We start from the raw sequence: 26,717 nt of genomic DNA, 5'->3' as shown, positions 1-26,717 counted from the left end.
TAAAACCGTAACACGAGCAAATGGGTTTCAATTCCTATGAGGCTTCCAAAGGGATTTCATCTCCACCACAGAATCAGATTAAATCCAGTCAGGGATTAGGGACAGGGAACAGGCCAGGGATTGACAAGGAGCTGAGTGGGTTTATATTGTGGAAGTGTGTGTGCGGGGTGGTGGGGATGTGTTGGTGTGTGTGTATGACGTAGTGTGTGTAAAGCCATCTGTAACTCACATGGTGACAAAAACCAAGTTGACAGAAGTGCCTCTACAACAACCGTCTTTGTCTTCTGGCATGGTGGACTGCTGCCTGTTTGGCATTCTCTCAATCTTTCACTGCCTTTCTGTCTCTCTCTCTTTCACTCTCACTCACTCACAGTCACACACACTCACAGGATCACCAATATATACAGGTACAGTAAAAATAAAAGGGCAGGTTTCTTTGACGTCATCACAGATTCTTACCATACTCCCTCTGCTTACCGCTCTCATTGAGGTGGGACCAACAATTACAACCTTCTTCCTTCCCAAGCTAGCTAGCAAACTAAACTAACCGTCGACCCCCTAGTCTCAGGGCCCTTCCTTTCAGCTTTGTTTCCGCACCAGCAGCACTCTGTCCCTGTCAAAAGCATATTCACAGGCATGGTGCTAGCTGGCTCAGTTGAATTAAGCTAGCTTCCCTGCAATTCTACCCATAGAATGATAAGTAGCAGGTTCCGGGAAAATATAATAATGCAGCCATGGCAGACAGTCTGCGTGGTCTCTACAGTACACACAGGGTGCAGCTGCCTCTCCCTTCTCCTCATTAATATTGAGGGTTTGAGCCTTGGAGGAGGGAGGTGTGGACAAAGGGAGAGGGGGAGAAGGAGGAGGAGAGAGGGGGATGATGATTCCGCAGGCAGGCTGTAGAGAGCCAGCGAGCGACGCACAGGCTCTCTCTCTCCAGTAAGGTTGAGGCTGAGGTTGCGTATTGTTTGGAAAACAACGTGCAGCTGCAGCCAGCGGAGAGAGATAAGCAAGGGGGCTGTGGGCTACTGGAGGAGAACGGACAGACAGAACAGCACCGGCCATTGTCTTTTTTTTTCTTTCTTTCTCTCTGTTTCTTTTCTCTCCAGTCTCTGGAATGACTGTGATTGCTGTTGGTTGGCCAGTGTTGGGATTTACAGAGGAAGGTGGCGTATTGCAGATCTGCCTTGCCTAGGAGGGACTGTCTCTCTGTTTCTAAGCCATATTACAGGAGGCACGGTTACTGCAGGTAATCTATCGTTCTATCTATCCTTCTCTACCTCCACCTCCCCCCTCCGTCTCCCTCATATGTAACCATGGTCTTGTCTTCCATCTCTTCGTCCTCTCATCCTCTCCTTCTCTCCCTCCCCCTCCTGTTTTTCACCCTAAGAAGCACTGATGACATATACAGTCAGTGCTTGGTGTCCATTTTTATTATAGCAGTATGCCTGCTGAACACGCATTGATTTTTGTTATATCAATGCAAAAGATGCTGTGTAAATTATATGCCGGTATGAATGTTGGAATAAAGTAGCTTTCAATTTTGTTATACATCTTAGCCAAAACCATCTTCTTCCACAATGGGACTGACAAGGATGTTCTCATGAAGCCAATGGTAGTAAAAGATGTAAACATATTCATGTTCACCCCAGGAGAGGCTTCGGTAGGCAGCCACACAGCCATATGAATATGAATAGCAAAGGACATGGGTTTGTATTGTTCTGAGATAAATGCAACCATATGATCCACCCATCACTGTTTCAATTTAATTCAAATCACCCAAATATGTTTAAAAAAATCAACAATATAAAAAATGGGCTTGATTTATTTTATTCAATTATGGCAATAGATTTGGCATAGCAACAAATATTGATTTGTTGTCCAGTCAGTGGGCTGGCAGTTATTTTTTTCCAGTATATTATGGGGACAGCCATTTATTTCTCTTTGTAACTTTTTGGGCGACCAGACCCAATTCATATAGAAATGTGAGTTATAAATCTGTCATTATCTTTGAAAGCAAGTCTAAGAAGTGGTAGATCCATTCTATGTGCTCTATTTCTATGTGTCCAGTTCTTAAGTTTCGTTTTTGCGTCTTTTACTTTCGGTTTTGTACACCAGCTTCAAACAGCTAAAAATACAATATTTTTGTTTCTGGAAAAAATATTTCACAGCGGTCTAGATTGTACAATGATTCTCTACACTATACTTGCTTGTTTTGTTACATAAACTGAAATTAACTATTATTATTAAACTATTATTATTTTTTGCAATCAGGAAATGGCGGAGCAATTTCTGCATAGTGTATCTTTAAATTACCTCTGATGAGGTTCTATGATTGGTTGTTTTTTGTGTTTTTGGCCTCTGGCAGGGAGCGAAACAGTTGGAGGGTAACACAGCCATACACCTGGGTCCATTGGTTAAGGTGAAGGTCAAACGTCACACACATGAGTGCATACACTCATGCACATACAGTACATTCACATACACACACACACACACACACACACACACACACACACACACACACACATCCATATTGTCACTCAGCCTGCTGTCATGATTTCACTTGTTTACTAGAACAAAAGGATGTTCTCCTGTTTTCAGTATTTTCTTTGTATCCACCTGCAAGATGTCCGTTAGCATATGGTCTAGGAACAAACAAAAGCTAAAAGCTTCTTATGTAGCCATAAAAAGCTGCAAATATCTTTAACAACATGACTAAGATTACATTGACACTTAATTTTAGTTGCCTAATAATTAATTTGAAGGAACAATAATACACATGCAATGTGCCAGAGCGCATGTCACATTGCCATACATGCATTGTATGTTTTCAAATGCCAGTTGTCAGTCACATAATGGAGACGGGATGATTCATCGTCGTCTCTGTTGGAAGGGATTGTGGGACTTGTAGTCATTTCCTGGACTGTGCATTTCATGTCAATTAGACATGATCAGCGCCCATTTTTACAAAGCATCTCAGAGGAGGAGTGCTGAGGATCGGATCCCCTCTGTCCATATAATCTCATTCATTATGATATAAAAGGCCAAACTGATCCTATATCAGCACTCATACTCTGGGATGCTATATGAATACAAACCCAGAGGCTTCTCTGCAGAAAATAAGGGCGGGTATGATGGAAATAAGAGACAAATAGAGAGAGAGGAGAGGCTGAAGAATAATATCTGGCTTTTGATGAAGCGGCACTTTGCTGAGTAATGTGATGGAGAGAGAGGAAGACGCTTACACAAGCTTGTTTTAAATTGGTTTCTCTCCACTCCACTCCCTGGATACAGGCGAAGATCCAGGAAAAGCGTTAGTACATCTAGCCCTCACTCTTGTAATTGCACTGCGTCAGAACTTGGACTCAAACACAACTTTTATCCAACAGTTCTTGCTTCATTATCTATTATCTACAAGAATTCATTATATACAGGAATCAATAGTTCTTGGCAATTTCATACAGATCACTCTGTACTTTCCAGAATAGTTATTAAGAACAAGAATTACATAGAGTAATTCACCATTGGGGATGACTGATTTATTATTGCAACAGTCAGTGGTGTAAATTACGTAAGTAAAAATACTTTAAACTACTACTTAAGTAGTTTTTTTGGGTATCTGTACTTTACTTTACTACTTATATTTTTGACAACTTTTACTTCATCACATTCCTAATGAGAATGTACTTTTTACTCCTTACATTTTCCCTGACTCCCAAAAGTACTAGATACATTTTGAATCAAATCAAATTGTATTGGTCACACACACATGGTTAGTAGATGTTAATGCGAGTGTAGCGAAATGCTTGTGCTTCTAGTTCCGAAAATACAGTAATATCTAACAAGCAATCTAACAAATTCACAACATCTACCTTATACACACAAATGTAAAGGGATGAATAAGAATATGTACATATAAATATATGGATGAGCGATGGCCGTGCGGGATAGGCAAGATGCAGTAGATGGTATAGAATACAGTATATATATATGAGATGAGTAATGTAGGATATGTAAACATTATTAACGTGGCGTTATTTAAAGTGACTAGTGATACCTTTATTAAGTCAATTTATTAAAGTGGCCAGAGATGTGAGTCTGTATGTTGGCAGCAGCCACTCTATGTTCGTTTTTTATTTGATTTATTTTTATTTCACCTTTATTTAACCAGGTAGGCTAGTTGAGAACAAGTTCTCATTTGCAACTGCGACCTGGCCAAGATAAAGCAAAGCAGTTCGACACATACAACAACACAGAGTTACACATGGAATAAACAAACATACAATCAATAATACAGTAGAAAAATCTATATACAGCATACAGTGATGGCTGTTTAACAGTCTGATGGTCTTGAGATAGAAGCTGTTTTTCAGTCTCGGTCCCAGCTTTGATGCACCTGTACTGACCTCGCCTTCTGGATGATAGTGGGGTGAACAGGCAGTGGCTCGGTTGGTTGTTGTCCTTGATAATCTTTTTGGCCTGCCTGTGACATCGGGTGCTGTAGGTGTCCTGGAGGGCACGTAGTTTGCCCCCGGGGATGCGTTGTGCAGACCGCACTACCCTCTGGAGAGTCTTGCGGTTGAGGGCGGTGCAGTTGCCGTACCAGGCGGTGATACAGCCCGACAGGATGCTCTCAATTGTGCATCTGTAAAAGTTTGAGTATTTTAGGTGACAAGCCAAATTTCTTCAGCCTCCTGAAGTTGAAGAGGCGCTGTTGCGCCTTCTTCACCACGCTGTCTGTGTGGGTGGACCATTTCAGTTTGTCCGTGATGTGTATGCTGAGGAACTTAAAACTTTCCACCTTCTCCACTACTGTCCCATTGATGTGGATAGGGGGGTGCTTCCTCTGCTGTTTCCTGAAGTCCACGATCATCTCCTTTGTTTTGTTGACGTTGAGTGAGGTTATTTTCTTGACACCACACTCCAAGGGCCCTCACCTCCTCCCTGTAGGCCGTCTTGTCGTTGTTGGTAATCAAGCCTATCACTGTAGTGTCGTCTGCAAACTTGATGATTGAGTTAGAAGCGTGCATGGCCACGCAGTCATGGGTGAACAGGGAGTAGTGTTGAGGATCAGCAGGGTGGATATGTTGTTTCCAGCTGGTCTGTGCATGCTCTGAGGATGCGGCTAGGGATGCCGTCTGGGCCGGCAGCCTTGTGAGGGTTAACACGTTTAAATGTTTTACTCACTTTGGCTACGGAGAAGGAGAGCCCGCAGGCTTTGGTAGCGGGCTGTGTCAGTGGCACTGTATTGTCCTCAAAGCGAGCAAAGAAGTTGTTTAAAATGTCTGGGAACAAGACGTCGATGTCCGCGACGGGGCTGGTTTTCTTTTTGTAATCCGTGATTGACTGTAGACATACCTCTCGTGTCTGAGCCGTTGAATTGCGACTCTACTTTGTCTCTATACTGACGTTTTGCTTGTTTGATTGCCTTGTGGAGGGAATAGCTGCACTGTTTGTATTCGGTCATGTTCCCAGTGGCCTTGCCATGATTAAAAGCTGTGGTTCGCGCTTTCAGTTTTGTGCGAATGCTGCCGTCAATCCACGGTTTCTGGTTAGGAAAGGTTTAAATAGTCACAGTGAGTACGACATCTCCAATACACTTGCTAATAAACTCGCTCACCGAGTTAGAGTATACATCCATATTATTGTCTGAGGCTATCTGGAACATATCCCAGTCCACCTGATCGAAGCAATCTTGAAGCGTGGAATCCTCTTGGTCAGACCAGCGTTGGATAGACCTGAGCATGGGCGTTTCCTGTTTTAGTTTCTGTCTATAGGCTGGGAGCAACAAAATAGAGTCATGGTCAGATTTGACAAAGGCAGGGCGGGAGGGCTTTGTATGCATCACGGAATCCAGAATGCAACCAGCTCGTGTCGCGCATTCGATATGCTGATAGAATTTAGGAAGTCTTGTTCTCAGGTTAGCTTTGTTAAAATCCCTTAGCTACAATAAATGCAGCCTCAGGATGTATGCTTAGCAGGACAGGAAAATTGTCTAATTCACACATCAAGAGAACATCCCTGGCCATCCCTACTGCCTCTAATTTGGCAGACTCACTAAACACAAATGCTTCATTTGTAAATTATGTCTAAGTGTTGAAGTGTGCCCCTGGCTATCCGTACATTTAAAAAACATTAAAATCATGCCGTCTGGTTTGCTTAATATAAGGAATTTGTAATTATTTATACTTGTACTTTTACTTTTGGTACTTAAGTATATTTTAGCGATTACATTTACTTTTGATACTTAAGTACATTTTAAACCACATACTTTTAGACTTTTACTTAAGTAGTATTTTACTGGGTGACTTTCACTTTTACTTGAGTCATTTTCTATTATGGTATATTTACTTTGTATGACAATTGGGTACTTTTTCCACCACTGGCTACAGTATATGACCTCATATAGGTTTAAGTTTTTAGGATTTGTGCTAAATTTGGTAAGTGTCCGACTTGAACAATGTTCACCAAGTTTGATGGTGCTTAGTACCATTTTGTTGTGACACAGAATTTGCCACAGAGATAAATCTATAATTAGCACATTATCAAAATGTAGGGCTAGCTAAGCTATTTCTTTTGTTGAGTGTCGAGACAAGTTAGAAAACATAATGGGTGGCCACAGTACTGTCTTTATAATGACTGTCTGTCCCTGAATCCCTTTCCTCATCAATTAAATCCCACCAGTATTGCTTAGTTAACTACAGTTAACCAGGAATCTCAACTACCATTTTGTCTTCCTGTGGGACTGGTTCTTTCCTCTTTTTTGGGAGGGACTTTGCCATTATAGAGTTGCTGCCACATAAATGTCAAATTGAAATTACTCAAGATACCTGAGATGCCATAAAAATATATTATGTGTAAATTTAGCATGTAATCAAGTATTTTTACTCTAGCCCAGAACCTGATTCAACTAATCACCAAGCCTTTGTTTTTTTTAATCACGTGCGAGTGCTGATGTAGCAGATACCCGAATTAGCATCACTACTGCCTTCCTGAAACCTGAAATACTGGTGCCTGGGCTGGGACCCAGACATGCTTTGTCTTTTCTGGGTCACTGGTATTGACAGTGTTTAATGTGTACCTCTTTGGGATGGATGACAAAACCCTGATCTAATGACGTGAATTGAAAAAAGCAGCCCCCTGTAAAGTCCATGTTTTCTAATTTTCCTTCCCTTCCCTCTCTTAGGGCTCCTTTCTCTGTCGTTGACTTGTGACTGGAAACACCCACCATGGAGGCTCCCCTTGTGTGCCTGGATGAGGAGTTCGAAGACCTCCGGCCCTGCCGGGTAGAGGACATGGATCGGGCTGTGCCCCTCAGCCGACCCCCTTACAGCACCATCCCCCTGGCCCCAATGGCCCCCCTGGCTCCCATCACCCGCGAGGACTTCTCCGAACTGGAGAACTTCTCGGAGATGATGAGCTTCAAGTCCATGGAGGACCTGGTCAATGAGTTTGACGAGAAGCTGAATGTCTGTTTCCACAACTACAACACCAAGACGGAGGGCCTGGCCCCTGTGCGCAACCAGTCCCACACCGAGGAGGACGAGGAGCGGCTGCAGGATGAGGAGTGAGTGTCGGCCACCACCTTTGTGTTTTTGAAGCTTAAGTCTGACTTCAGCATAAAGAGTGTGCTTTTGAGATACGAGCTAAAGATACAAACGGTGTATCACACGGGAGTGATTATTTTTTTCTTCAGCTGCTTTCCTTTTGGGTTGTACAATGCACCCCTGTATTATTTTTGATAACATGGCACATCCATTGCAGCAATCTTCTGAGCAAATTGCATACTTTTGTGGCTATACAGTCCCATTCGTAAGGCACACCATTTACTGCAATCAGAGCATGTAAATTCTGGGTTTGGTGTGAAACGAGCAGCTATGAACACTACACCTATGCATTCATAGCAGTTCAGATAGAATCCCACAAGGCATCACAGCTATCAGTTAAACAGAGCATTGGCTGATACTACAGTGAGCTCAGAAAGTATTGGGACAGTGACACATTTTTTGTTGTTTTGGTTCTGTACTACAACACTTTTGGGTTTGAAATGATACAATGACTATGCGGTTAGAGTGCAGACTTAATTTGAGGGTATTTTCATCCATATCGGGTGAACCATTTAGAAATTACAGCACATTTTGTACATAGTCCCTGAATTTTACGGGACCAAAAGTAATGGTACAAATTCACTTATGTGTATTAAAGTAGTCAAAAGATTAGTATTTGTTCCCATATTCCTAGCACACAATCATTACATCAAGGTTGTCACTCTACAAACTTGTTGGATGCATTTGCTGTTTGTTTTGGTTGTGTTTCAGATTTCAGAATTTTGTGCCACTAGAAATTTGTGGTAAATAATACACTGCTCAAAAAAATAAAGGGAACATTTAAACAACACAATGTAACTCCAAGTCAATCACACTTCTGTGAAATCAAACTGTCCACTTAGGAAGCAACACTGATTGACAATAAATTTCACATGCTGTTGTGCAAATGGAATAGACAACAGGTGGAAATTATAGGCAATTAGCAAGACACCCCCAATAAAGGAGTGGTTCTGCAGGTGGGGACCGCAGACCACTTCTCAGTTCCTATGCTTCCTGGCTGATGTTTTGGTCACTTTTGAATGCCGGCGGTGCTTTCACTGTAGTGGTAGCATGAGACGGAGTCTACAACCCACACAAGTGGCTCAGGTAGTGCAGCTCATCCAGGATGGCACATCAATGCGAGCTGTGGCAAGAAGGTTTGCTGTGTCTGTCAGCGTAGTGTCCAGAGCATGGAGGCGCTACCAGGAGACAGGCCAGTACATCAGGAGACGTGGAGGAGGCCGTAGGAGGGCAACAACCCAGCAGCAGGACCGCTACCTCCGCCTTTGTACAAGGAGGAGCAGGAGAAGCACTGCCAGAGCCCTGCAAAATGACCTCCAGCAAGCCACAAATGTGCATGTGTCTGCTCAAACGTTCTGAAACAGACTCCATGAGGGTGGTATGAGGGCCCGACGTCCACAGGTGGGGGTTGTGCTTACAGCCCAACACCGTGCAGGACGTTTGGCATTTGCCAGAGAACACCAAGATTTGCAAATTCGCCACTGGCGCCCTGTGCTCTTCACAGATGAAAGCAGGTTCACACAGAGCACGTGACAGACGTGACAGCGTCTGGAGACGCCGTGGAGAACGTTCTGCTGCCTGCATCATCCTCCAGCATGACCGGTTTGGCGGTGGGTCAGCCATGGTGTGGGGTGACATTTCTTTGGGGGGCCGCACAGCCCTCCATGTGCTCGCCAGAGGTAGCCTGACTGCCATTAGGTACCGAGATGAGATCCTCAGACCCCTTGTGAGACCATATGCTGGTGCGGTTGGCCCTGGGTTCCTCCTAATGCAAGACAATGCTAGACCTCATGTGGCTGGAGTGTGTCAGCAGTTCCTGCAAGAGGAAGGCATTGATGCTATGGACTGGCCCGCCCGTTCCCCAGACCTGAATCCAATTGAGCACATCTGGGACATCATGTCTCGCTCCATCCACCAACGCCACGTTGCACCACAGACTGTCCAGGAGTTGGCGGATGCTTTAGTCCAGGTCTGGGAGGAGATCCCTCAGGAGACCATCCGCCACCTCATCAGGAGCATGCCCAGGCATTGTAGGGAGGTCATACAGGCACATGGAGGCCACACACACTACTGAGCCTCATTTTGACTTGTTTTAAGGACATTACATCAAAGTTGGATCAGCCTGTAGTGTGGTTTTCCACTTTAATTTTGAGTGTGACTCTAAATCCAGACCTCCATGGGTTGATAAATTGGATTTCCACTCATTATTTTTGTGTGATTTTGTTGTCAGAACATTCAACTATGTAAAGAAAAAACTATTTAATAAGATTATTTCTTTCATTCAGATCTAGGATGTGTTGTTTAAGTGTTCCCTTTATTTTTTTGAGCAGTATACATTAATGTGAATTCTACCATGATTATGGATAGTCCTGAATGAATCGTGAATAATGATGAATGAGAAAGTTAGACGCACAAATCTCTCACCATTACAGTAATAGAGGAGGTTATCATTTTTTGTGGGGGTATGATATTTGAGTGTCTAACTTTCTCACTCATCATTATTCACAATTCATTCAGGACTATCCATAATCATGGTAGAATTCACATGAATGTAGAAGTGTTTAGGAACATATGTTATTCTTATTTACAATAAAAATTATTCCAAATGACACAATACATTATTTACCATTAATTTGTATGGGACACAAAATTATTTATTATCAAGTTTTATAGAGTCACATACGTGATGCAGTCATTGCGTGCTAAGAATATGGAACCAAATACTTAACTTTTGACTACTTTAATACACATATAAGTGAATTTGTCCCAACACCTTTGGTCGCCTAAAATGGGAAGACTATGTACAAACAGTGCTGTAATTTCTAAAGGGTTCAACCAATATGGATGAAAATACCCTCAAATTAAAGCGGAGAGTCTGCACCTCAACCTCTTTGTGTCATTTCAAATCCAGTGTGTCACCAATACCTTCGGAGCTCACTGTATGTCATTATTTAACATTGCTCAAACAATACCACTGCATATCTCATGACCCAACTCTCAGATCCTATGATGACCAACGGTGAAGCTGTTACTCAGCCTACCTCACAGCGACCAAATCGCCCACCAGCAAAATCCACAACGCACCCCAGCAGTCCACAGTCGGGATAGGCCTTGAATTATTCAATGTATTTTTGTACTCTCTTGTTCCTCTGTTGGTCTGTCTACTGCCTCTACCAGCAGGCAACCAGAACTCCCATTCGCCAACAGCCTCTGAAGAGAAAACGCAGATATTCTCACATCGGGTGGAAATAAACCCTCTTGCTAAGAATAGCTTTGTTATATGTGACCTTGGCTATGCCTATTGATTCATATTCAGAAATCATTATGATATAATATTACAATGGCATACAAAGATGCATGTTGGGGATGCTATTGTTAGCATGTGGGTGTACCTGAATGGCGTTTTACTTATCTATTCTACAGTACACCACAGAGTTAGAAACCGCATCATATGATGTTTCTGATTTGAATGTTTTGAAATTGGTTACCCCATCACTATCCATGTAGTGACGCAAGGAACATGGACACATTTATCTGTTGTAAGCTTGATAGATCCTTTATGTTATGCGACACAGTTGGTGGAATGATTGGTTAAATCTAAATTCCAGATTAACTAAAGGTTTGCAAAATATACGGGACGGTGCTGTACCAGTTAGTTCCTGTTTGGCAGATGGAGAGGTGTGTATGTGTGTGTGTTGTGGACAACACAACAGGCATGACCTGTGAGGTCATGAGTCCCGATGAATGGCTGCTTGTTTCCTGTTTGGCGCATGGCTGGGCAGTGCCACTAAGAGGAGGGTAGGGTGTGGGTGCCATGCCAAGCTGCTGGGAAAACAAAGAAAGCGGAAACAAAGGGAGAGTTCTACTCTGGTCATTTTCACAAGGCTGCAGCCTTGATTGGACCAAGGTGCTTATAGTTCGAGGAGGACCTGCACAATGCTGTAAGGGGCTGTTTTTATCTATACTTCTTCACATTGGACACCTTTAAAAAATGTGTAAACTGTGGGCTTTTCTTTAATTGTTAGTTGACAGTGTGCATTGCAGCCTGGAGTGCAATACAGAGGATTATGATGTGCATTTTGATGTTATTTATTATGTTGGCAAGATGAGGGACAGAATTGGGAACAAAGCACAATTATGTCATGTGAACATCTCTTCCTCTGAATTCACTGTCTGCAAATGGTCAACGGAACACTAATAGAAGGAAATGGCTGCAGATATACAATTGATCATTTCTATCAAATATGACTTGGGTAGAGGAGGGTCATCTAGAGAGGAAGAGAAGGATGGTCCTCTTATGTAATCCATCCTCCTCCTCAATTCTTTAAATCACAAACCGGCACTGGATTTGGGATTAGGCTGCTGTGCCAAACAAAAAGCCTATTTCCAAATAGTTTCAGCCTTGAGGACTGATAGTGTATTGTGCTTTGTTGTGAATGTCCTGATCATTCCAGCGTTGGTGGCTGTGTGTTCGTCTTGTGTTGCAGTGTATGAGATGACCTGTTACAATGTTGGTGGTTGTGCGTTTGCATCTGTTTTTTGTTTTTTTGTTGCATTTTTACTGTGTACTTCTGTTGTGTTGCAGTGACTGAATGTGTGTTTGTGTTGTCCATGTTTCAGTGTGTGGGATGCGCTGACGGATAACTACGTCCCTTCCTCTGTCTCCAGCTGGGACGACCCCAACTCAGAGGGATTCAACGGCAACCTCTCCGATCAGGAGGTAACACTTTCTAATATACTTCATTAACATGTAAGGTCATGGGAAGAATCATCTTTCTCTCCCTTCTCACCTGGAAAGACCTGAAACATTTTGAGACAAGAGTTTGAAAGGCTATCTTGGAATTGCATTTTTCTTTAAGACTTTTAGGCTTATTTGAATGGATTTCAGAACAATTGGATTTCAGATTTGTATTATCAATTGGATTCTAGTGCAAGGAATGGGCTTTTCTGCTCAAAACCTCACCTCTTTCATGTGTGACTGACTAGTGTGTTCTGTAGGGAGGCAATGTGGGAGGACGTGCTGTAACTGAGCAACGTCTTAGAAAGAATGCTAGCTAGAGTGTGCTGGCTGGCTGGCTGGCTGACTGGCTGGCTGGCTGGATGTCATTCATGCCTTGTGGTTGTGGCGCTGACGTCACCTGACCTGACACCAAAAATCAAGGCTGAGCTGCCTTGACTGCCTGCTACTCAGTATCAGTCAACCACCCTCCTCCTCCTACACCCTCTCGCCCTCTCCTCCCCTAATCTGCTCTCACATGCAACTGCAGGCACTCAAAGAGTCAGGGCCAAGGCTCAGGGCTGGGTCAGGGCCAATACGCAGACACACAGTCTCCAGCAGAAGCTATAAGAGACTCTACAGACAGTGAAAAAGCAGTCCATCAGCATTTAGTCTTCTATGCCCCTGGTTTAGTTTATTGCTGATTGATATCCTTGCAGGGATTAACTTGGTTGAGGCCAATGGCATAAGAACAATGAGTATCAAAAGCAATATTTTTTTTAGAGGGAAGTAGAAAATAAACAGTCAATAGATAGAATTATGGCAATTTGAATGCGACTAAGTACAACCCAAACACTTTCAAGATGGCTTCCAAACTCGAGGGGCAGAAATGGTCTTTTCAGATGAAGAGCAGAGAAGGGAATGATGGGGTCAAATTTGGGGAATGTTCATTAGCTCCCCAAACGCCAATGCTAATATGCTAAAGCTAAATTCAATATGGGTGAATGGCTTTTCTGTAATCGTATTTTTCTAATGCTAAGATGCTAACGCTAACACCAGTGGAGGTAAACCTTGTTTCCATGGTTTCTATTTCTAATACTAAGAAGCTAAGATTCCACTAATGTGGCTGAAGGGGTTTCCATGGTTTCATTCGTTGTCTCTCGCATTCTCCAGATTCATGAAAAAGAGGAGGAGGAGATGAACGAGAAGAATGACAATGCCAATTGCCTAAGTGAGGAGCCTCTTATCACTGCTGATCAGGTGACTAAAGACACACGTACTTTCTGTTATACAAACAACTTGGTAGTACTTCCAGATACAGTGCCTTCAGAAAGTATTGACACCCCTTGACTTTTTCCACATTTTGTTGTGTTACAGTCTGGCCTTCACACAATATCCCATAATGTTCAAGTGGAATAATGTTTTTAACAAATTATTATAAATGTATAAAAAATGAAACACTATATTGTAAAAATCTGCTTAACTAGTTACATACGTTTCATGGACTCGCTCTGTGTGCATTAATAGTGTTTAACATGATTTTTGAATGACTACCTCATCTCTGTACTCCACACATACAAATATCTGAACGGTCTCTCAGCTGAGCAGTGAATTTCAAACACAGATTTAACCACAAAGACCAGGGAGGTTTTACAATGCCTCGCAAAGAAGGACACCTATTGGTAGATGGGTAAAAAAACAAAAAGCAGACATTGAATATCCCTTTGAGCATGGTGAAGTTATTAATTACACTTTGGATGGTGTATCAATACACCCAGTCACTGCAAAGATACAGGCCTAACTCAGTTGCCAGAGAGGAAGGAAACCACTCAGGGATTTCACCATGAGGCCAATGGTGACTTTAAAACAGTTAGAGAGTTGAATGGCTGTGATAGGAGAAAACTGAGGATGGATCAACAACACTGTAGTTACTCCACAATACTAACCTAAATGACAGAGTGAAAAGAAGGAAGCCTGTACAGAATACAAATATTCCAAAACATGCATCCTGTTTGCAATAAGGCACTAAAGTAAAACTGCAAAAATATGGCAAAGAAATTACATTTATGTCCTGAGTACAAAGCGTTATGTTTGGGGCAAATCTAACACAACACATCACTGAGTACCACTCTTCATATTTTCAAGCATGGTGGTGGCTGCTTCATGTTAGGGGTACGCTTATCATCTTCATTTTTGGGGGGGCTAAAAAGAAACAGAATAGAGCTAAGCATAGGCAAAATCCTAGAGGAAAACCTGGTTCTGTCTGCTTTCCAACAGACACTGGCAGCAAATTCACCTTTCAGCAGGACAATAACCTAAAACACAATGCCAAATCTACACTGGAGTTGCTTACCAAGACAACATTGAATGTTCCTGAGTGGCCTAGTTACAGTTTTGACATAAATCGGCTTGAAAATCTATGGCAAGATTTGAAAATGGCTGTCTAGCAATGATCAACAATCAACTTGACAGAGCTTAAAGAATTATTTAAATAGTAAATGTGCAACTATGGTACAATCCAGGTGTGCAAATCTCTTAGAGACTTCCCCAGAAAGACTCACAGATGTAATCACTGCTAAAGGTGATTCTAATATGTATTGACTCAGGTGTGTGAATACTTATGTAAATGAGATATTTCCATATTTCATTTTCAATAAATTTGCTTACATTTCTAAAAAACATGTTTTCATTATGGTGTAGTGTGTAGATGGGTGAGAGAGAACCTATATTTAATCAATTTTGAATTCAGGCTGTAACACAACAAAATGTGGAATAAGTCAAGGGATATGAATACTTTCTGAAGGGCTGTATGTATATTCCTAGCTTATTTAGACAGTTTAAAAAATATATACGAAAGTAGAATACATTAAAGCCCCATATAATAACAGTGGTTAAAAAAGCCAAGGCGAAAAGTATTGCAAGACTATACTCTATATATTCAAAAGTACGTGGACACCCCTTCAAATTAGTGGATTCGGCTATTTCAGCCACACCCGTTGCTGACAAATCGAACACACAGCCATGCAATCTCCATAGACAAACATTGGCAGTAGAATGGCTTTCAACGTGGCACCGTCATAGGATGCCACCTTTCCAACAAGTCAGTTCGTCAAATTTCTGCTCTGCTAGAACTGCCCTGGTCAACTGTACGTGCTGTTATTGTGAAGTGGAAACATCTAGGAGCAACAATGGTTCAGCCGCGAAGTGGTAGGCCACACAAGCTCACAGAACGGGACCACTGAACGGGACCACGGGAGTGCTGAAGTGTGTAGCGGGTAAAAAACGTCTGTCCTCGATTGCAACACTCATTACTGAGTTCCAACCTGCCTCTGGAAGCAACGTCAGCACAATAACTTTTCGCCGGGAGCTTCAAGAAATGAGTTTCCATGGCCAAGCAGCCACACACAAACCTAAAATTAACATCCACAATGCCAAGCGTTGGCTGGAGGGGTGTAAATCTCACTGCCATTGGACTCTGGTGCAGTGGAAACACGTTCTCTAGATTGATGAGTCATGCTTCAATATCTGGCAGTCCGACGGACGAATCTGGGTTTGGCGGATACCAGAAGAACGCTACCTGCCCCAATGCATAGTGCCAACTGTAAAGTTTGGTGGAGAAGGAATAATGGTCTGTGGCTGTTTTTCATGGTTCGGGCTAGGCCCCTTAGTTCCAGTGAAGGGAAGTCTTAATGCTACACCATTCAATGACATTCTAGACGATTCTGTGCTTCCAATTTTGTGGCAACAGTTTGGGGAAGGCCCTTTCCTGTTTCAGCATGACAATGCCCCTGTGCACAATGCGAGGTTGATACAGAAATGGTTTGTCGAGATCGATATGGAAGAACTTGACTGGCCTGTGCAGAGCCCTGACCTCAACCCCATCAAACACCTTTGGGATAAATTGAAACACCGACTGCGAGCCAGGTGTAATCGCCCAACATCAGTGCCCGACCTCACTAATGCTCTTGTGTCTGAATCGAAGCAAGTAACCGTAGCAATGTTCCAACATCTAGTGAAAGCCTTCCCAGAAGAGTGGAGGCTGTTATAGCAGCAAAAGGGGGACCAAAACCATATTAATGCGAATTATTTTGGAATTAGATGTTTGACTAGCAGGTGTCCACATACTTTTGATCATGTAGTGTATGTCAAGTAGCTCCATTCTGCATTACCTCATGGACTACTGCACATGAATAATGAATGTCTGAAGACCATGAATGTTTACCTATTGGTGATGCATAGATTCTTTAAGTGCTATTTGTGAAAGTGTATGTATTCATCTACCTTCCCTCAATCCCTTACTCGATCACTCTCTCTCCAAGGTCATTGAGGAGATAGTTGAGATGATGGAGAACTCTCCGGACCCTGGTGAGACCGAGGAGGAGGACGAGGAAGAGAGTGGACACTCCTCATCCAAGACCAGCCCATCCCTTCTGGAGGAGATTAGACAGCTGTCAGAGGCCTCCAATAACAACATGCCCTCCTATGAAGGTAAGTGTACAGAAACTAATGTTGCCTGAACGGTTAAACACCAAGTCACATAAACCAAGGAGTTGGATAAACAGAAGAGTGCCAATTTAAGCAATTCAACATCCAATTAACATTGTCATTGGCGACACCTTTTCCCAAAATCTATTTCCTGTCCATACAATACTGTGTACAAATAAAGTGACCTTTGATCTCATAGTGGTTAAGTATGTGCTCATATAGCAGAGCTGGCTCTATGAGCATTGATTGTGAAATAAATAACCTTGTAAGAGACATATGTAAACTTGTTTGAGTTCATGCCTAGGCTTTAGCTCAGCAGGCTATTGCACTGCTTGTAGGACTTTGATTGTGTGAGGGGTCATAGATCAGACAATATGGAAGTGTTGTCAGTTTACCTGAGTAAACATCTGGATATTTCATCAGTCTTCAGCCTCTATGGTGAATGTAGTGCAAAAAGGATAAATAACTGGATAAAGCTGCAGCAGGCATTTTTTTAAATGAGTCTCATCGTTTCAGAGGGCCAAGGCACGCACTCAATATGGTTCCCTGTGGAAAGACATATGGTGTGACCATGTGGCTCCCCTGCATGAGAGACACGTTTCCTGCTTAGTGTGTGTGTGTGTGTGTTTATGGAAGCACATTTGGGTATATGTCTGTGAATCCATATGTCTGTGTGTAGATGCACTGCATGTGTTTGAGTATTTCTTTGTATTTGGAATTGGGTGTGTCATCTTAAATATGTTTTACGCAAAGTCGGTTTACTTCCAAAAATATAAGTAATATTAGACAGCATCCACAGTCACAGAAACAGTCAAAGGCTAGTTACTCTACTCAGAATTTAATATCAAGGTAATGAAAAATGTAAATGGATGATGTACAAGTGATATCATCCCACTTATGTCATCTATCCCTATATTGTATGTACTGTATACAGCAGGACTATTTAATTCCTGCCCCTTGAGGCCTGAAGTGGTACTTGGCCAATATTCATAAAGTATCTCAAAGAAGGAGTGATGATCTAGGATCCATATTGCCTTTAAAAAAATTAAAAAATAATTCACCAAGTACTGTGCATTCAGAATGTATTCCGACCTCTTCACTTTTTTTCACATTGTGCTACGTTACAGCGTTATTCTAAAATGGATTTGAAACACACAATACCCCATAATGACAAAGCAAAAACAGGTTTTTATAAATTAGTGCAAATTTATAAAAATAAAAAAACAGAAATATTACATTTACATACGTATTCAGACCCTTTACTCAGTACTTTGTTGAAGCACCTTTGGCAGTGATTACAGCCTTTAGTCTTCTTGGGTATGACGCTACAAGCTTGGCACACCTGTATTTGGGGAGTTTCTCCCATTCTTCTCTGCAGATCCTCTCAAGCTCTGTCAGGTTGGATAGGGATCGTTGCTGCACACCTATTTTCAGGTCTCTCCAGAGATGTTCAATCGGGTTCAAGTCCGGGCTGTGACTGGGCCACTCAAGGACATTCAGAGACTTGTCCCAAATCCACTCCTACGTTGTCTTGGCTGTGTGCTTAGGGTTGTTGTCCTGTTCGCCCCAGTCTGAGGTCCTGAGCGCTCTGGAGCAGGTTTTCATCAAGGATCTCTCTGCACTTTGCTTCGTTCATCTTTCCCTCGATCCTGACTAGTCTCCCAGTCCCTGCCACGGATAAACATCCCAACAGCATGAGGCTGCCACCAACATGCTTCACCGTAGGGATGGTATTGGCCAGGTGATGAGCAGTGCCAGGTTTCCTCCAGAGGTGACGCTTGGCATTCAGTTCAATCTTGGTTTCATCAGACTGGAAAATCTTGTTTCTCATGGTCTGAGAGTCCTTTAGGTGCCTTTTGGCAAACTCCAAGCGGCCTGTCATGTGCCTTTTACTGAGGAGTGGCTTCCGTCTGGCCACTACCATAAAGGCCTGATTGGTGGAGTGCTGCAGAGATGGTTGGCTTTCTGGAAGGTTCTCCCATCTCCACAGAGTAGCTCTGGAGATCTGTCAGAGTGACCATTGGGTTCTTGGTCACCTCCCTGACCAAGGCCCTTCTCCCCTGATTGCTCAGTTTGGCCGGGCGGCCAGGTCTAGGAAGAGTCTTGGTGGTTCCAAACTTCTTCCATTTAAGAATGATGAAGGCCACTGTGTTCTTGGGGACATTCAATGCTGCAGAACTGTTTTGGTACCCTTCCGAAGATCTGTGCCTCGACACAATTCTGCCTCGGAGGTCCAAGGACAATTCCTTCAACCTCATAGCTTTGTTTTTGTTTTCAAATGCACTGTCAACTGTGGGACCTTATATAGATAGGTGTGCACCTTTCCAAATCATGTCCAATCATTTGAATTTACCACAGGTGGACTCTAAGTTGTAGAAACATCTCCGGGATGATCGTATGGAAACAGGATGCACCTGAGCTCAATTTCGAGTCTCATAGCAAAGGGTCTGAATACTTTTGTAAATAAGTTATTTATGCTTTTTTAATATGTGAAAAAATGTCTATGGTCATTATGGGGTATTGTGTGTAGATTGATGATATTTTTTTATTTATTTAATCCATTTTAGAATAAGGCTGTTACGTAACAAAATGTGGAAAAAGTGAAGGGGTCTGAATAGTTTCCAAATGCACTATGGTATATTTTCACAACGCTTAGTACAAGACTCAAAACCGATAATCAAAAAGGCAGTTGTTTCAAAACTCTAAGCATATGTTTAATTAAGTACAACATACACAATCATAAAGTCACTTTTTCACCAAACTTAATCATTGTTTCATCTAGAAATACATGTTTCACATTGCTCATGTTCATATGAAGTTATTGCTTTTCACAATACAGTGCTCACATTACTTTTGACATAATTGTCTTCTCATTTGTTAAAATACATTTTACTCTTACTTAATTGATAACAACTTAACCGTTTAGTAAACCTATAGGTTTTAAACTGGTTTGTCTACTACAGGTCTACTACAAAGAACTACATAATGAACATGTATGTTTGTAAAGTATAAAACTTGATATACTGTAATGTACTATAATTTTGATTTGACTTTACAGTAAGTTTTAGAGATGTACTGTATGTAACAAATGCATCCCCTAAATAGCTAAAAAGATGAAGCTGCTGGGGTCTTTTTAATGGGGGATTATCACACTGCTTTACAACAATTGCATTGGCCAATACAGTACTGTAATATCGTAATATATGCCATTTAATATACATGGGAATAGAATCCATAACTCTGGTGTTGCTAGTGCCATGCTCTTACTAACTAAGCCACAAAGGACCACTACAATACATAAGTACAATACAATACTGTAAAATACAATACATTATGAAAATACAAGTCAAAGGTGTATGATTGTATCACCATGAGTGTACCATCCTCCTTCAGGCTATAGATGAGGCATGCAATGACATCAATCCAGACCTATTTCAGCCTTGGATTTGTCATGCCAAACGTTTTTTCCCCAGGTGCATGAACAATGAAGACCTTTGCTGTGATGTCGATGAGAACCTACCAACTGTTCAAGACAGGCTTGATGCAAACTAGTTCCTGCTAAACATTGTTTCTTTCATTCATTTCATTTGATTACAGTACACCTACAGTGTAATTATATCTGAACAATACATGTCTTTTTTGCGTCAATGATTGTGGAACATTTCTTCAATAATTCCAACTTTAATCACACATGGGATACAGATTATGGAAATGTGAGTTTCAGTAAATTTTGATGGGTAGTGCAGGTGTATTGCCTAATGTGAAAACAATGTTATGTACTGTAATTTACAGTACTGTATCATACAACATTCAAAGTTTTGAAAGCTGTATCTTGCATTTTTTTTGCTATTGGATTAACAGTTGTTTTTTTATAACTACTGTTCATGCAGAAAATACTCTCATTAGGTTTTGGTGATTAAATCGATTTTCGCTTGCTGTTTCACAGTAAACATATATTTTTGATCAATGGTTGTGTGGTGAAAGATGTCTCCAAACCAAATGAATGCACAATGAAAGGTTTTGAATATAAGACTTACAAGTGTTACCAGTTCGGAGAATTGTACTAAGAGTTTAGAAAATTCACCACATACAGTACTTGTGAAAATAGCACCAAAGCGATTGAAAAGAAAACTGTGATTTCTGATCTTTCTGATCTTAAATCAACACTCCTACTCCTATCAGCACTCCAGCACTCCTGCTTTATGAATACGGGACCAGGTTTTATTTTTTACCTTGAAGTTTGTCATTGTTTGGCGAGAGAGTGCACTTCGTCCTGATGCACCAGGTCTGAGTCAATCCCTGATAATAATGATAACCAGCAATGCTTTGGCCCTCGAGGGAAGCAATTTGATACAGTATATAATATTATGAATATTGAATCTCGGTTCACCTCTATGTACAGTTAGCCTGGTCCCAGATCTGTTAGTGACAACGACTGTAGGAGTTGGCTATACAGGACAAACAGATCTGGGCTCCAGGCTAAGGTATAGTAGCTCCATACCAGACCATGCCTCTCTCTCTCTCCAGGCCTAAGTCTGATGCCCAGCTCAGCCCTGGTGGAGCTGCTGTGCCGGGTGGAGTCGGCCATCATGGAGTACTCCGAGGAGCTGGTCACCCAGCTGGCGCGCCGTGACGAGCTGGAGTTTGAGAAGGAGGTGAAGAACACGTTCATCACGGCCCTCATGGATGTGCAGAACCGCCAGAAGGAGCAACGGGACACGGGCAAGCGCCGGCGCCGGAGCGATAAGGGCCTGAGTCTGCAGGGTAACGCGGTAACCACGACCGTGGTTGGTGGTACTACTACTACAACCAATGCCCCGACGGACTCCAAGCCCGCCTCTATGCCTATGAAGGTAAGCACTGAGGGAGGGAGATACATGAGCGGGGGGGTATGTTTGTATGGGAAATGGTATTAGTGTATAGGCTGATGGTGGTGTGTGTGTCTGTCTGTCACACACATACACGCACGCACACACCCACACACACACAAGCATGAGTGTCTGTGTGTTAATGTCCATACGGATGCATTTCCAAGCCAGACAGCGCTCTTTCACTCTCTCTGCCTCACACATCGTCATGGATAATGGACATAGAGGCCATTAGGCCCTAACTAACTGCACAATTATTATTTTTTGTTATTATAAACTGCACTTACGGGAAGAAAAACCAACAGAGTACTCACAGAGGAATTGACCATAGGTTCTTATACAGTAAAAGCATAGACCAGCCTGTCCATATCCAGGAACAAATTAACAACACTTAACAGCCCCTCTTTACTCATAGCAAAGGACACGCTTGTGTTTACCTGTCCAATACCATGGTAGTTTTATCTGTTTAGTAATGACAATGCAGGAATGGAGTCAATTACTGTAGCCCTGATCATGATGTACAACCAGTCTATATACAATTGACGTGGTCATGTCTGATTGTAATGTCACAAGCACAAGTGTACAGCACTTTGAGATATCAGCTGATGTACGAAGGGCTATATAAATAAATTTGATTTGATTCATAACAGCTCCTTTTAAATTAACAGCCTTTATAAATGCTGTTAGGTTACATGCATTATAAAACACACTGTTATGCATACTATATTCATAAAAGCTCCTCATAAGCTTTAGAAATGCATAGATAACTGATAACTGCATTTAGAATGCATCACAAGACAGCTGTCTCATAGAAAGTGTTACTGTGTTGTGGTGACAGAGGGTCGTTGTCACTCACAGCTGGTGATTGTCTGTGTTCCAGCGTTTTAGCATGGAGGGCCTCTCCAACATCCTGCAGACGGGCATCAGACAGACGTTTGGCAGCACAGGGACAGACAAACAGGTGAGACACTTAAGCATTTATAGCTCCTATCCACCAAGTATGTTCAATGTGTTAAATCTACAATGATTCAACACTGCTACGTCGCTTCCCTAACTGTCTCTCGTTGTCTTCGTTGTTCAGTATCTAAACACGGTAATTCCATATGAGAAGAAAGCAACTCCTCCAACTGTGGACGACCTTCAGATGATCACCAATAGTAAGTAGGCGGGATAATGTAATTGAATGCTAAGCTAATGGGTCGTTGTCCTAGTTTGGGTTAGCTGATCATACAACCACATCCCCAAATGTTCAACTCCGTTTACATTTTCATTGGATAGACACACAAATTGACCCTCAAAATGTTGTTTTGCTCAGTTAGCCCGGCACAAACATCATTTTCAATTTGATTAGTCTCTGTCCCACATAACAGCTATACAAGTAGCATAGCTCAGAAATGTGCCAATGCCCAGTACTACACTCAGTGCTAAGAACCGCCTTGTTTTGATTTTCTCCCCACAGTTCTTTACGCCATGAAGGAGGACAGTGAGAAGGTGCCTACACTGCTAACTGACTACATATTAAAAGGTAACTGATGCTTGATTAGGTTTAGAAACACTTAACATTACATAGGTATTACTCCAAGTGTAAGGGAATAACTAATTGAATACAATTATATTATCCAAGTAAAGATAACAAAAGTGGAAAGTACAGCATCTACTTACTAGCCTGATACATGGTACCTAAAGGGGCTATTCCACTGGTATAATAGTTAAGTGAAGCCTGTTCCGATGGGAAACTCGAGTGTTTGCATATCGAATGTTTCATAGAATCAGCTGAGATTGCACCAATCGGATTCAAACAACACGTCCTACCCTAATATGGCTATTTAAATTGACCAGATCTGCACACACATCATCTGCTGCTGCGTTGCGGCTCCACTATAATAATAGAAATATATGCCATTTTTAGCAGCCGCTTTTATCCAAAGTGACTTAGTCAAGCATGCATACATTTTACGTATGAGTGGTCCCAGGAATCAAACCCACTACCCTGGCATTTCCTGCGCCATGCTATACCAAAGGACCAAGCTAAGCTGTATGCTTGGCATGTCTTTGCTGCTTAATGTTGCTGCTGCAACTATTGCTGCCACCTGCTATGCGTTGTCTGTTTTCTGCTAGTCCACCACCACCCCAGCCTCCACCCGTTTGGTTTTGTTACCATCAGGGGCATTGGAATATCTCTCTCACTGCCTGTAGTTTATTATAATGGTAATGAGTTGTCTTCTATTTTCTAATAAATGGTTAGATAAATGGGAATTTCCTGTCTGAACTTATTTAATTTGAAATGTGCCTGTAAGAAAAAAAAGGCTCATTATAATGTTTTTTTAGCTAATTTGATTAGCACAGTTGACGAAGACTAGGTGATGACATTATGATGATAATTATTATAACGATGATTGAAGTATTCCTAATTATCAATCTATTTTTCTTCTCCAGTGCTGTGTCCTACTTAAAGAATTCAAGCCATGGGCTGCTCTCTGACGGAGACTTCGGAGAGGGCTCTCCAATCTGGTAACCCTCCACCCCTCCTCCAGTCCAAGCTGCATGAGCTCCCCCCTGTTTCATAATCAGCCATGGATCATTACCATCTAAATCATTGTACCTAACTCATGTAATAAAACTACTGCCTTTTGCTGAGCTCACCTTGTCCTTCCTGCACACTAAGATCCGTCCAGAGCCAAAATGGCAGCCGCCTGAATACTAGTGTATGGGGCCACTGTACCCCCGTTGAAGAACTGACTTACTGATCTCTTTTCAGAGCATGATAAGCTAATACTGACCACACAGTTATACAGGGATTCGTTTTTAGTTTTATTTTCTATTTTTTACAGAGATTATTTGATATCAGCTATTCACATGGCTATGTTTTACTTCACTGTACCTCAGGCCTAAAAGGGGTTTGGTTCTTATGCCATTTTGTCTGTCTACCCATATGTCACCTTGTACAGATTATTGAGGATTGATGGGTTCAACTTAAATGTAGGAAATCTGGACTGAACATTTCTCTCATTATTCGAGGACAATAACCTGTAAACTTAACAAATTTGAATAAAAAAGCCATTTACCTTTTCTGCCATGCTAGTACTGTAGCTTAATATTACGGGTGCAGTATATTTGAATGTTTTTGTTATTGCAACCAATAATGTTTGAATATTCAGTGCTCTTCAGACTTTTGATAATTTCTTTTTACTGTGATCTAATATTTCATATAGGCCATCATGTACTGTTGTTTTGTTTATTTTATACTTTTATTTAATGAATAATCAGAGTATGTGTCACCCCATTCTGTCCCATGGAGTTTTATCATTGAGTTTTCATTGTCACTGATGACATGGGCTCATTTGAATACGGTATAGGCCTACTTATTTATGAATTCCTGTGAGCCACGTAGGAGAATACTACATTGCTAATCGCAAGTTCAAATAAACATGCTACCCTAAAACTGTGTGCCAGACGTGTTTTTTTGCCCCTTCTCTCTCTGCTGACTGAATCAAGGCAACACAACCCACTGGGAACAACCTCAACGTTGTTTTAACATAATTTGTCAACGTATTGTGACATGGAATCTACGTGGAAAAGACATTGGATTTGAAAAAAGTAATCAACATAAACGGTTGTTTTAAGGGTGAAATCTCAACCACAGGACTAGGTCGACATGGTAACTAAATTTCAACATCGAGAAACCTTGTTAAAAATATGTTGAACTTGTATCTTTAAAACAACATCAGATCTTCAACGTTATATCCACTATCAGAAAGTGTGGGCAGCACTTCCTACTGGAGAATTGAACTATCTACAGCTCCCCTTTGGTCTACCATCCAGGGTTTTAACCAAGTCCAGCGCTGTTTAGCTATGATATTTGTCACTGACTATTACCAATGTGCTATTGTGAGAATGATTGCTGAAAGACCTCTACCTAAAAACGAAATAGATTCACTGTTGATAATTCATTCCAAAGAGCAAATGAAATGTGACACATTTATCATCAATTAGGCTTTTAAGCCTATATAGCATTTGCAGTCATCAACAGTTGTTTAAATTCAACCCAGAATTCAACTAAAAATAGACAATACAATAGGCCTAGGGTTTCAAGCTCGTTGATTTCAAATGTAATGATATTTAGTGACATTGAATTGTGTTCAGTGACATTGACATTAGTGACATAGTCAACGTAGTGTGTGTGTGCACCTATCAGTTACACATACATTTTAGTACTTACAACAAATAGGTCACATGGGGTAAAGGTGTAGTTACTTGAGGTGTAGCTTTATTTGTTTTTTGAAACAAGGTTTGCTGTTCACTTGCGCTATATAAGATGGGAGTTCCATGCACTCATGACGGTATAATACCCTACGTTTCCTTGAATTTGTTCTGGACATGGGGACGGTGAAAAGACCCCTGGTGGCAGGTCTGGTGGGGCGTGTGTGTCAGTGCTGTATGTAAGTTGGCTTAACTTGGCTATGCAAACAATTTGGAATTTCCAACAATGTTTCTTATAAAAACAAGACGTGGAAACGTGTTCAATAACCAGCCTCCTGTGATCTCTAGTGAAGAGCAACATTGTATCAAATCAATCAACTGGGTCCGGCCTGAAGCTGTCTCTAGAAAACTTGCAACTGTATCAACGAGCCTATTCTGGGCTGTCAAGTCCCCCACCAGTGAGCTTGAGGCAGACAGCTGTTTTGTGTAACGTTTCCACTGGATATCTGGGATCATCACTCATATTTTGCAATTTCACACCGAGGCTTGGTGATTGGCGAAGTCGGGAGAGTGTCAGATTATTTTTTTTTTAAACTGTGAGGAACTACTGTGAGGAACTATTATCATTCGCAATAGATGTTAAAAAAAAACAGAGTTCATTGCCTTACTGTGTGAGACAAAGAAAAAATGACTGAGGAGCTCAGTTTATTGGTGATAGACATGGTGAGTTAAGACAATCAGAAATCAGACTTCTCCAAATGGACACTTTCCTACATTTGCCTGCAGCAGACCAGGTACTTGTATGTGTGCGTACTCCCTCAAAATGACTAGGACAGA

General features: G+C 41.7%; 1 protein-coding gene across 2 annotated transcripts; it reads left to right on the top strand.

Moving 5' to 3' along the window:
* Positions 1-861: 861 nt before the first annotated feature.
* Positions 862-25,122, top strand: fez1 (fasciculation and elongation protein zeta 1 (zygin I)). 2 transcript variants are annotated; one of them, XM_029690790.1, is made up of 10 exons: positions 862-1,249; positions 7,190-7,570; positions 12,279-12,330; positions 13,501-13,587; positions 16,647-16,815; positions 21,340-21,665; positions 22,561-22,641; positions 22,762-22,837; positions 23,140-23,205; positions 24,117-25,122. In XM_029690790.1, exons 2-10 carry the CDS (start codon positions 7,233-7,235, stop codon positions 24,131-24,133), a joined length of 1,212 nt encoding a protein of 403 aa, XP_029546650.1. In that variant the 5' UTR covers positions 862-1,249; positions 7,190-7,232; the 3' UTR covers positions 24,134-25,122. The 2 variants fall into 2 exon arrangements, with proteins under 2 accessions (XP_029546650.1, XP_029546649.1); XM_029690789.1 differs by having other exon boundaries at positions 865-1,249; positions 12,231-12,330.
* Positions 25,123-26,717: the final 1,595 nt, after the last annotated feature.

This window comes from Salmo trutta, chromosome 15 (assembly GCF_901001165.1).
Source record: "Salmo trutta chromosome 15, fSalTru1.1, whole genome shotgun sequence".
In the NCBI taxonomy this organism is placed as follows: Eukaryota; Metazoa; Chordata; class Actinopteri; order Salmoniformes; family Salmonidae; genus Salmo; species Salmo trutta.
This window is presented reverse-complemented; position numbering and strand designations above follow the sequence as displayed.

Coding starts and splice junctions, on each gene's coding strand:
- fez1 (XM_029690789.1), top strand. CDS start 7,233: ATGGAGGCTCCCCTTGTGTGCCTGGATGAGGAGTTCGAAGACCTCCGG. Junction 21,666..22,560: donor CCGCCTCTATGCCTATGAAG/GTAAGCACTGAG, acceptor TCTGTGTTCCAG/CGTTTTAGCATGGAGGGCCT. Junction 22,838..23,139: donor CCTTCAGATGATCACCAATA/GTAAGTAGGCGG, acceptor TTCTCCCCACAG/TTCTTTACGCCATGAAGGAG.